The sequence below is a fragment of the Vanessa atalanta genome, chromosome 29 (genome assembly GCF_905147765.1).
Source record: "Vanessa atalanta chromosome 29, ilVanAtal1.2, whole genome shotgun sequence".
Lineage (NCBI taxonomy): Eukaryota > Metazoa > Arthropoda > Insecta > Lepidoptera > Nymphalidae > Vanessa > Vanessa atalanta.
Genome location: NC_061899.1, coordinates 3132882 through 3145256, shown reverse-complemented (window position 1 = coordinate 3145256; position 12375 = coordinate 3132882). Strand labels below are relative to the sequence as shown.

At 34.3% G+C, this 12375-nt stretch overlaps 2 protein-coding genes across 2 annotated transcripts in view; both read left to right on the top strand.

The window, feature by feature from the left end:
• The window catches only part of LOC125075067 (homeobox protein PKNOX2-like), a 38845-nt gene extending 26470 nt beyond the window's left edge, over positions 1-12375 (top strand). Inside the window, exons 2-12 of the mRNA XM_047686643.1 lie at positions 3449-3550; positions 4109-4298; positions 4821-4950; positions 5562-5638; positions 6691-6769; positions 7920-7994; positions 8617-8756; positions 9427-9562; positions 9883-9963; positions 10239-10364; positions 10499-12375. Of these exons, the coding sequence (XP_047542599.1) occupies positions 3477-3550; positions 4109-4298; positions 4821-4950; positions 5562-5638; positions 6691-6769; positions 7920-7994; positions 8617-8756; positions 9427-9562; positions 9883-9963; positions 10239-10363 (1107 nt within the window). The 5' untranslated portion in view covers positions 3449-3476 and the 3' untranslated portion in view covers position 10364; positions 10499-12375. The remainder of the gene's footprint in view (positions 1-3448; positions 3551-4108; positions 4299-4820; positions 4951-5561; positions 5639-6690; positions 6770-7919; positions 7995-8616; positions 8757-9426; positions 9563-9882; positions 9964-10238; positions 10365-10498) is intronic.
• LOC125074950 (prostatic spermine-binding protein-like) lies at positions 2846-3466 on the top strand. The gene is made up of 3 exons (XM_047686435.1): positions 2846-2951; positions 3012-3298; positions 3449-3466. Exons 1-3 carry the CDS (start codon positions 2846-2848, stop codon positions 3464-3466), a joined length of 411 nt encoding a protein of 136 aa, XP_047542391.1.

Here is a 12375-nt window from a genome sequence, read left to right as displayed (position 1 = left end):
AATAGTATCAGCCTGATAATTTCCGACTGTTGGGCTAAAGCCTCCTCTCCCTTTGAAGATATGGTTTGCAGTATGTTCCACCACGCTGCTCCAATGCGGGCTTATAGATATACATGTGGCATAATTTGGTTGAAATTAGACACTAGCAGGTTTCCTCGCGATGTTTTCCTTCACGGTCGAGAATGAGATGAATTATACACACAAATTAAGCACATGAAAATTCAGTGGAGTTTGAACCCGCACTCATTGGTTAAGATGTATGCGTTCTAACCACTGACCCAACTCAGTTAATTAAAAAAATAAACAAGTTCTTATGTGTTTTTGATTATCTAATTGTTGTAGCTTCAATTGAAAAGTTTTTGAGAAGGATTGAAGAAGTACGAGAATTCAGTAGCAGATTATTTAAACACACAATATACGATCTATATAACGATGACATTAGTGAATAAATAAATAATAATAAATAAATATTGGTTATAAAAGGAGACAAAAAATAACAAAATCATTTATGTACTCAACTCAAAAAGAAAACCAAATGATTGTGGAAGAAACGTATACGGGACGAAGTAATGGGCTATGAGCTCAACGAAGTTGGCAATGGGTGTCACGCAGGAAGTTAAATCTTTTAATCCTCCTAGTTCATCTTAACCCCACAGGGAAAACAATTCGACAAGAAAATGAAAAAAAAATCATTATATTTACAAATGTTTACTCGTACGAATGTAGGCCATAAGTGTCTTATGTACAGACCAGGGATGTAATGAAGCTTCGACTCCGACTCCATTAAGTCGGAACTTCCGATCATTATTACACCTTCAGCCCGACTTCTGCTCCGACACTTTTAAATCGTAGGTTTCAATCGGAGGTCGAAGCATAACATAGCGGCGGCTACTTTGGGATTCAAGTCATTTCATTTAATTTCTTGTTTATTTGGAAACATGCTAATTTTGTTACTAGAAGTATTTGAAACGGGATATTTACCATGTTTTTACTTTTATTTGGTGGAGCTCGATATTTCGACATTATCTACGAATGTCTTGTTCACGAGACTATAAAACACGGTAAATATCCCGGTTCAAATACTTATATAGTTATAAAAATAACCATGTTAATTTAAAATCTTATATGCTAATTTTGTTTTCACAGTTTGTTTTATTATAACTAAAAAAATAAAATGAAAAAAAAAATTGACTGAATAATGTTTTATTTGTCCTTAAATAAGAAATCTCTCTCCTGCTTCCACTTCTGACCCTGCTTCCAACTCCGATTCTGACTCCGATAAATCAAATTGGAAAACTCCGACTCCGCCTTCGGTTCCGGTATAATTACCTCCGTTACATCCCTGGTACAGACTTTTTGCTGATTATAACAACATGTGCTTTAAAATTTAAAGTTGACTTTACCTTAATTTAACAAAAATAAACAAACAAAATTAAAGTCTAAGTCGAAATTTTTTAATCAATATAGGGAGAGGGAGAGGAGAGGAGGCCTTAGCCCAGCGGTGGGAAATTTACAGGCTGTTAATATAAAATGTAATAATAACTACGAAGCATCGTGAGAAATAATGGTGTTCTCGAAATGATAGTTCAAATACATTTGATTTGACGAAAAATATAGGAAGAGTAGCGTGTTATCGTAATCAATTAGAAGACTGTTTGATAAAATAACGTATAAGAACAAACAGTGTTTAACGAGTATTTAGTCAAACATAATTTCATCCCTTTCTGTCATCACTGATTTCACATTCGAAAGAAAAAGACAGCATCATAACACTAATCACTCCCCTGAGGAAAATTTAGAGATAAACCTGTTAATGTATACTAATAAAGCTAAGGAGTGTTTTTGCTTTGTTGTTTGCGGGTTTTAAATTTGATTCGAAAAATCTTTTTGCGTTTGACCATCACGCTTTGACCCTAGCATAACGTTTAACGCGGGGAAATCGCAGTATACTTAATAAAACGGTTTTAGTAATACCTCTAATCCAAACCAAGACCAAGAGGCAGCCACATGTTTGATGCATATTACGGAGAGTTTTTTTTTTCAATATATAAATTGGCTACTATCGGCCAAGTTCTCAGCTTCAAAAATTGGTCGAAGTCTTGGCCGAAATCGTAAATCGTAAATAAGCATATTTAACGAAATATTTCACGTAAGCACATTGTAAGAGGCGATGCGTGGGAATGGGGGTAACACTGTACTCTACGGCCGAACGCTATCAGTCAATTATTTATTAATAATTGAAGTGACAACACTTTTGATTATTAACAAAAAAGACTCGGCATTAGACGGTAGTTCCGTCCGCTCTATTTGCTCTTCGTCTCATAATCTGAGATCAAAATAATACTTTATGGTAATCTTGTATTGTCAACGACACCACAGGACCACATAACTGGTGTATCGTTTACAATTTTTTTTTTTTTTTCGGTAACCACATCCCTGCCTACTAGTGATGTGTAACGTGTAGAAAACAATTTGTTATGTTACTTTTAACTATAATTAATAAGCAATATGGAGCCCAAATATAAAGCAAAATAATGTTATAATGAGTATTTAATCCAACTGTAGGTACGCAGTTGACAGATTTGTAGGTAGTTTTTCTAGAGGAAAATTTGCACAAAGAGATTATTATAATATAAGTCATGGTCGTGATCTTACGAATTATAAATAATTTAATTAATATTGATAATTGCATAGGTTTTGTAATAGAACTTCGTAACAATGGTGTGGTGTACCATAAAAAATATATATGCAAATGACGCCGAAATATATATACATTTTGTATTCTAGAATTTTCTCGTTACTTTAGATTGAGTTATAAAACGCTCTGCGCTAACCAATAATATTAATGCAAGTGAATGATGACGATGGTGACGATGGTGATGATGACGATGATGACGATGATGACGATGACGACGATGACGATGGTGATAATTATGATGACGATGACGATAGTGATAATGATGATGACGATGATGGTCACGATGGTGATGATGACGATGATGACGATGAAGATGATGACGATGACGTTGATAGTAACAATGGTGATGATGAGGATGATGGTGACGATGATGGTGACAATGGTGATGATGGCGATGATGGTGACGATGGTGATAATGATGATGACGATGGTGATAATGATGATGACGATGATGGTGACGATGGTGATGATGACGATGGTGATGATGACGATGGTGATGATGACGAAAGTGATGATGACGATGGTGATAATGATGATGATGGTGATGATGACGGTGATGATGACGGTGATGATGACGGTGATGATGACGGTGATGATGACGCTGACGATGACGATTACGATGACGACGACGACGATGACGATGACAATAAAAATGACGATGACGACGACGACGATGACGATGACAATAAAAATGACGATGACGATAATGATGAAGGTGAAGATAATAATGAGATTATGTGTTGTGATCAGATGCGGTGGCGGTGGTGAAATTGGCGGGATGCAGGGCGGCGGCGCGCCCGCCACCGACGTCGACCAGGCGCAGTTCGAAGCGGACAAGCGCGCTGTTTACAAGTAAGTGATTAAATTTGCTTGCGTTAGTGTCACTATATGTAATGGGGTTTGGGGGGAAAATGATGACCGCAAGTCTCAGAAAAAAAGAAAAGCTGTTCTACCTTCGCGTGGACACTTCAGTTTCGAACGGGACAATCCGACTATGGACACGCATGGTCGCGTCCATAGTCGGATTGTCCAGTCCTGAACTGACTCTCAGCAATGTCGGAGCCGACGTGGTGCCACTGAAACTAGAAGTGACATCTTCATCTTCATCCTTCAATCTTTTGATTTGTGTGTATTTATTTATGTTCTAAAATTAATAATGATCATGTTAATACATTCTACCAGTTTTATAAATTAATGACTATCGGCTAATTCCGTGTAGAAAGTTAACCTTACAAAGCAGATGGACCATTTGGGCTATCTTGTGGTAAGTAGCACCCGCACTTAGATTCTACACGTAGAAGTATAACTCATTCTTTAAATCGTGAATATGACTGCCTTATTATTGAAACAACAATCTACTTACAAATATATTTAAAAAAATTATTGATATGGTTTGTTAACAAATTTCAGACACCCACTCTTCCCCCTCCTCGCTCTACTCCTGGAGAGATGCGAGCAAGCGACAGCTGGCGCGGAGCCTCCAGCTGCAGATGCCTTCGGTGCAGACCTCCAAGCCTTCGTGCAACACCAGAGGAGGGACAGGCGACCTTTCCTTGTGGACGATCCAGAGATAGACGGGCTGATGATCAAGAGCATTCAGGTTGGTTGGTGTTTCAATGATTCTTCATTAATATACTAATAGATCGACGTAAATCTGCGTATAGATTTAGTTAAGAATCGGCCAATAGTTTCGAGAGAGTAGGTAGTTTTTTAGGAGTGTAAAGTCAAATAACATTTAATTGTAATTAGGAGTCATGTCAATCTACATTATAATTATAAAATATATATTATGGATTATTTAATGAATTTTTCACCAACATTTTGTTTAATATCGCCTCATAATGTGTAGGACCAGAACTTGTACTTTATTTAAAAACTAGTTTCATACATTAAATCTACACTAACGATTTTACAGTCACCTAAAAGACGTCCCCACTCCTAGCATCCAAGAAAGCAAGACTAAATTTTCATGTGCATAATCGGTATATTTAATTATCATGGTAAATTAGTAAGGAGACCTACATGTGTAGGATGAAAATCTGCCTCGAGTGTATCCACCAAACTGCAAGAGATGTACAGGCTTAAATTACCACTCGTAACAAAATTATATTGAAATTTTCAGGTCCTTCGGATTCATCTCCTAGAATTGGAAAAGGTTCAAGAGTTGTGTAGAGACTTCTGCGGCAGATATATAGCGTGTTTGAAGACTAAAATGCAGAGCGAAAACCTGTTACGAACTGACTATAGTGCGGGTAAGGCTTACAAGAATCTATACTTATGCTATAAATGCGAAAGTAACTCTGTCTGTCTGTTGCTCTTTCAAGGTCAAACCACTTAACCGAATTTGATGAAATTTGTAATAATGTGAAGCAATCTTGAACCCCAAGGAAGGACATAGGCTACTTTTTTGCCTTATACCTGATGACCAACCCCTAAAAGGCGAGCTAATCCACGGGTTCAGATTTAACACTGCTGGTAAAGTAACGGTGTCTGTTACACCGTAACGACTACCAATCATAATGATATTTAACATTGAGGTAACTTACGGCGGTAGTGGCATAACTCAGAAGTACATAAATTAGGGGATTTACAAGAAAAAATTTGGCTCAGTGATTAGCACACGTTAATCTTAACTGATAGCGAGATTGTGACTTAAAAGCTGTGAATTTTAAGATTTTTAATTTGATTTAATAATTTACCTCGAGCTCCTTGGTGGGGAAACGAAGAAATTATCGCGAGTGACCGTGGATCTACGTAATAAAAGGGTGGATTAAGCTTCTATCCTTCTCCTCAACCGAGCCCTTAGCCCAGCTGTGGGATATTGACAAGCAGTTACTTTAGATCTTTTACTCTTCAATTCCAGGTGGTGTTGAAAGTAACAACAATCTCTCTGGGACGATGGATGATCATTCCAGTACGTCCAACTCGCCACAGTATCAGGTAATATATGTTTATTGTAATATACGGTGTAGTTAAAGTAAATCTATAGTCCATTCCGATGGCAGGAGAAGTAAATATAAATAAATTTTGACCTTGAATTGACATATTTGAATAAGTGAGAAAAGTGAGTTGTTTGATGAATGAACGATCTAGTTATGAATGACTGACATTTATGATATAGGTATTTTTACTAGTGGTTTTAAAAAAATACAGTACACTAACTGATTTAACACAGATATGTGGTACCTATTTGAACATTGCGTGAGCCAGTGTGAAGCCTATTCCAATGGAAGTGGGAAAAAAGATAAATAAACCTTAGATTACGTATTTCATTCGACTTGCTAATAACTCAGCTATATTATGCAACTACTAAGAGTTTATGATTAATATATCTTTATTTATAATACAACACTATTACACTTAACTACTTATTTCCACTTTTATTTTACTTCCAAAATTCCGATAACAGTTTCGTTACGTTCAAGCGCCATTTTTTCGCAAATCCATAGTGAATATCATAGATTAACCAATGATATCGCGTCAATTTGCTGTCAAATGTTGTTTATTTAGCTTTTTTTTCCTCTTATGGTTGGAATATAGTATAATTACAAGCACATAACATTAAATTTCCGTGTAAATGTAATATTTTTAGCGATGAATGTGTGTTGTGTGTGTGAATGTTTTGATGCAATGTGCAAATATTCTATGAATGTAGAATAGTATGTTGGAGTAAGATGAATCGAATGATTTAAGCCGTTTTTATAGTTTTAATAAAACTGCTATTGACTGGATTCGAATGATACAATGAATCCATGGTTGATTTTGCCCCAACTAACCAAAATTAATTTATGTACCTCTATAAAGCGTAACTCATTGTTCCTAAATCATAATTTATATCTCAAGTGAAGTACTAATGTTGAAATTGGGTACCAAGAACGAATGAAACTTTAAACTATGAAGTTGAAATTTTAAAGTCTTTGTTCGATGTTCCAGAATGATTGTATGAATGAGTGAGTGAACTGTATAATCCAACAATAGTTGTGTCCCGGCAGTCCCCCGCGCCGCTGGCCGCGCCCCCCTTCCCCGCCTACCCCGCCGTCGCCGACCTGCCCTTCCAGCACCGCGAGCCGCGTGAGTACACTCGCCCTCTTGAGGTGCTCGTTGTATTGATGGATATTCCAAATAGGTTTAAACGACGTTTTCATTTAAAAAAAAACAGGTTCAGAGATAAACTGGCAGGAATCATAGTTGATCAAATCCAAATATGTAAAAATAAAGAAATATTTTTTTTTTTTTTAATACACAATATCACAGCTATATTTTGTTCATACAAAGTTATTTTTAGTTCAATTAATTTTAATGTCAGCTATCTAACCGGAAAGGAATTTAACAGAGTAACGATCCAAATAAAATATTATAACTACGATAAAAAAAATGACAAAATTTTGAACATTCACAATTTAAATTTGTAACAAAATATATATTGTAAAGTTGTCTATTGTCGAGCGACTTGAAACGTGATTGACGGTTTATGGAATATTTTCATTATTTATTTTATATTAATTAAGACAACCAACAGTAGATACAATATCACATCCAAAATAAAAAATAAAATACATTTCAAAATAATCAAGGCAAAAGTTCTACTTCTTACAGGTAGTCTCACCCTGCATTATCATATTAGACAATGTAATTATTGAAAATATAAATTAAACATAAGCATGATAATTAAAAATAAGAAGTTTAATACATTTTTTAACTATTACTTAATAAATAATATTAATTTTCATATCACGTGAGGGCGCAACGTAGTAATTACCTAATATAATAAAAAAATATATTTATTGTAAGCTGTATATTATATGTAGTATATAACCATATATACAAATAGTATTTAAAACGGGATATTTACCATGTTTTTTATTTTTATTTGTTTGAGCTCGATATTTCGACATTATCGAATATCTTTTCATTTTTAACCTTGATTTACTAACAATTAATTATTTGTAAGTTTGTCATCTCCAACTTTATCTTTGCAAGTGGTATTCACCTTAATAGGTAATGCATTTAGTTTGAAGTTGTATTAAAATTGTATACCTTTGTACGTGTTGATGTATTTACCACTGGTGAATCTTAAATAAATAAATAAAAATAAAAAATATCTTGTTAAAAAAAAAGTAAAATAAAATAAAAAACATGGTAAATATCCCGTTTTAAATACTGTTAGTAATAAAAATAACCATGTTAATTTAAAATCTTATATATATGCAAATGTTTGCAGCGGCTCTCGTAGTACAAGGTTCGACACCGATCGGTCAAATCGGCGCCGGACTCCTCTCCACGGATTCGTTTACGGGTAAGAAAAACGTTTCTATAAAAGTTTATATCAAATGAAATATGAAATTATCTTTCTATGTAAAATACGAAAAAAAATATTTTTTTTTTTTTATTGCGCCTAATGCAAAATCTGCTAAACCGATATACATCGAACTTATACCAGTAGATAGATGTTTCAGTATATACGATTTATAAACTGATATCGTGATGCTACCTGGTAAATAAAAACGTATAGGTATAGTACGACACAACCTAGATGTAGCGTCAGCAAAATTCGTAAAACCGATCACACCCGATTTAAGTGCGTATGTAATTATCAATATTTATTAATGTTTTATGTCAAAATTATCTTTGCGCAAATGTAATACTTTGTAATGTCATTTAACCAAATACAAATCTCCTAATTTACTATAGATTGTTTTTTTTTTAATATGCTGATGCTACATTTAAATTGTGTCGTGCTGTAATAACGACCTTTCCCTCCCTCTCTCTCTTTCTCACCGTCTGTTTAAACTTGTTACACAAAACTTACAATTTTATTTGTTGTTATTGAATTATTCTCAAACGTCGGTTAATATATTTAGTCGTGTACGTTATGTAATACATAAGATGCACATGTATGTACGTGTGTGTGTACGCAGGCACGAACTCCAACTCGTGCTCGTCGGTGTCGGGCTCCCCCCCGCCGGCGGCCGACGACGAGGAGGAGGGCGGCAAGCGCGGCGTGCTGCCGCGGCACGCCACGCAGGTCATGCGCGCCTGGCTCTTCCAGCACCTCGTGGTCAGTCTACCTTCAGCTTATCATACTCTGTTCCGACTGTGACTGATCTGTTAAGTGTAATAAACAACATTTGACAGCAAATTGACGCGATATCATTGGTCATTGGTAATCTATGATATTCACTATGGTTTGCGAAAAAATGGCGCTTGAACGCAACGAAACTGTTATCGGAATTTTGGAAGTAACATAAAAGTGGAAATAAGTAGTTAAGTGTAATAGTGTTGTATTATAAATAAAGATAAACTCATAATCATAAACTCTCAGTAGTGCACATTGTAGCTGAGTTATTAGCAAGTCGCATGAAATACGTAAATCTAAGGTTTGTTTATCTTTATTCCTACTTCCATTGGAATAGATTTTAGGGGTTAACTGGCTCACTGAACCTTCAAGAGTTCGGAAAGTCGATATGGTTCAGTATTTCGAATTGAATATTAATTTGTGTTTATAATTCATGAGCTAGTTGTTGAAGGTAAGAAGGGCATTGCTGAAACCATTTACGGACTAGTCAGTCTTCAAAATCCCCACTAAAACATACAGACGATGAGTAAACAACAGCAACACAATACAGATTAGTTTATATTTGCCTACTCGCCTAGTTTATGTTATAACAAAATGACGTGAGCTGCGTAATCAGGATAGCGGTATAATTATGATATATTTATGTTTCCAGCATCCGTACCCAACTGAGGAAGAGAAGAGGTCACTCGCGGCCCAGACTCGACTCACTCTATTGCAAGTCAACAATTGGTTCATTAACGCGCGACGTCGTATATTACAACCGATGCTGGACTGTCAGGACAAGCCTGGTACGTGTCGTTCATTCGTTCATTGACATTCATTATAATTCAATGTAATGTTATAGGTAGTTATATTAAATTTTAACCATTTCCTGACATTAGCAATTTGTCACCAAGCTGATATGTTATGTTGCCTCTTGTGCCTGTAGTTACACCGGCTCACTCGTCCTACAAACCGGAATACAAGAATATTAAGTATTGTTGTTTAGCGGTAGAACATCTGATGAATGGGTGATTTATTGACACATAACGTTCAGAAGTTTTCAAATCTTGATTCTCTGTCATGGATGTCTGTATCGTATAATGTATCTTTGTAAATTTTATTACAGGAGGTAAGAAAAGTAAAAACGGGTCGTCCATTAGCAAAAGATACTGGCCCGACGCGCTCACCAACCCCCAGTTTACAGCAGGTGAGTTGTTAAGGCACTAAGTTTTATTAAATTACACCCTATTCATTTGAATGCCAACCGAACCGACTAGACAAGGAAGTCAGAGTATTTTCTTTTCCGAACCGGCGTGGTGGTAGTTTTTTATTTAACTTTATGCTGTAATGTATAAAGGAATTTTTGATTTAACAAGAAAAAAAAACTATTTAAAATCAACTAATTTGACTATCTTCATTGTAAGAACTGCTGTCTGTCTGTACAATCAAATTTGACTAAATACCTGATGCTATTCCTTTCAGGTCTTCTCTCATCATCAGAGGACGAAGACCAAGAAGGTGAACAATCCGGTGATGAACACGAATCCCAGAATGAGGAGCAAAGTGAAAACACCAACTACCCACCCATACAGCAATCAATGCATTGAGGTAATTTAATGAATTCAGTTTTGAAACATCGTAAGTCAAATTATTAAACTTGCTAAATATACTTTTTTTAAAGATCTTACGTAATTATTGTTCGGCATCGGAATAGTTTCAAAGATATTCTTGTCTCTTTCCAGCACCATAATGTTAGAACGGGACAGCACGTCACATGACACGCATACAAACAAAAAGACAAAACTGTGTATACCATAGATATAAGTAGATTTAATAACATGTATACGTAATAATTACCTCACTATTTTAAACTAATAACCAATAGTTGCTTTTATATCTTTTTGCAATGGTCATATAGAATAGATAATATATAGATCGGTCTTAAAGTCATTTTTTATATTGAAACGATTAAATAAAAATCGATTATTCGTTATAAATAATATTAAACATCGATTCAAAATCGAGAATATCGGAAATATATTGTCTATTTTGTAGAACTGAAAGATTAAATAGAATTAAATGAGCACTCTTCTGCGCTTTTTAATCTGTAATTTGGTTTCATCAGCTGTTTCGTTAATTGTGAATGATGTACGTTGAACTAAAAATTCGCAGAAGAATTTGCTGTTTCGGAATTGCTCTTTGTTTAAAATATATTCATTTTATGAGCTGGCAACATTTAATTCCGAATGTCATTCGTCACAATAAATTTATGTCGAGCTTACGATACGAACAACTACGCTACTAGTTTGTTTTGTATTAAAAAATAATTCTAAGCAGTTTATTAAAAAAAAAGAAGTTTAATTTTGAAGAACTGCCATTACACATTTGTAATACAATCCTAACAGTCATTTGGCATGCACTAGCGGCATTTTGAAAGCGAATGTTGCCATATCATTAAATGAATTATTCTAATCATTTTATACACAGCTTTAAAATAATTAATATAATATTATTTACCGCTTAACAGTTATTGTGTATCGTCAATTTTTTAACCGGTTGTGAGTAAGGTAGTTTTTTTTTCTCACTTTCACCGACTGAACAGAATGAAAAAAATAGTAATAAGAATATTTTTACCACGAAAAAAGAAACTATAGACAATACCGTCCATAGACAGAAATTGTATTTATTTGTATATATGTTTAATATACTCGATTATTTTTATTATTTTTTCTTTTCTACAGCCGCCATATTAGGTTAGATGTAATATTAGTACAAACATAGGATGTATAATGCGATTTAAAACGTGGTATTGAAAACACTAAAATGATAATATCCTCCTATTTCCGGTTTAAAATTCAGAAATCAAATTCAATCGTTGAATTAAAAGCTATACTGTTTGTTAATGTTCAAAGCAAAAATTACTACCGGTTTTGAAAATGGTTCACTAACCTGCTGGTTAACTAACAATGCCTTTTGAATGTGATATTTTATAATAAACGTGTAAAATATTTACAATCATAGCTTATCACAATGAAATAGTCCCTATCCAGTAACATTATACGTGAAATTTAAATTGTCATTCTTTTTTTAGTCTGTGGCAATATATTCTTTTTCTTTTTGAGCTTAGAATTTATTATAAGTGCCAGTAGATTCATGAAAACGATTCTGAATTGTTATGTTACAGTGTTGAATTAAATGTACCACTATTTGGGAAGTAGATTATACCGAGAACCAGTTGCCTTTTCTCAATAATAGTTTAATGTTTAGTTTTGATTTTTGCGATTTGGGTGAATTGTAATTAGGCGTTTTTTTTGTATTTAGATTTAAAGTCTAATAGAGACTACTGTTTCTAAGTGAGAGCTATAAATAGATCAGTGGTGTTAACTCATGTAAAGTTCATCTAAACGCTGACTTTTAAATGTTGACGGTTTATTACATAGTATCGTATAAAGCCGTCATATAATAAACATTTTCTTAAACAATATTAATGCTCGAAGCGAACAAATTTTCTCGAGAGGAAAAAATACTTAAACTTACCTCTTACTCTAAGTATAGTAGTCAAATTAATAACAATAATAGATTTTCTATTGCTCAATATAATGTTGATACAATGAACAAA

Bases quoted from the DNA above. Each gene is read 5' to 3' on its own strand.
- LOC125074950 (XM_047686435.1), top strand. From the start codon at position 2,846: ATGCAAGTGAATGATGACGATGGTGACGATGGTGATGATGACGATGAT. The intron at 2,952-3,011 runs GTGATAATGATG...ATGACGATGAAG, and splicing joins TTATGATGACGATGACGATA to ATGATGACGATGACGTTGAT.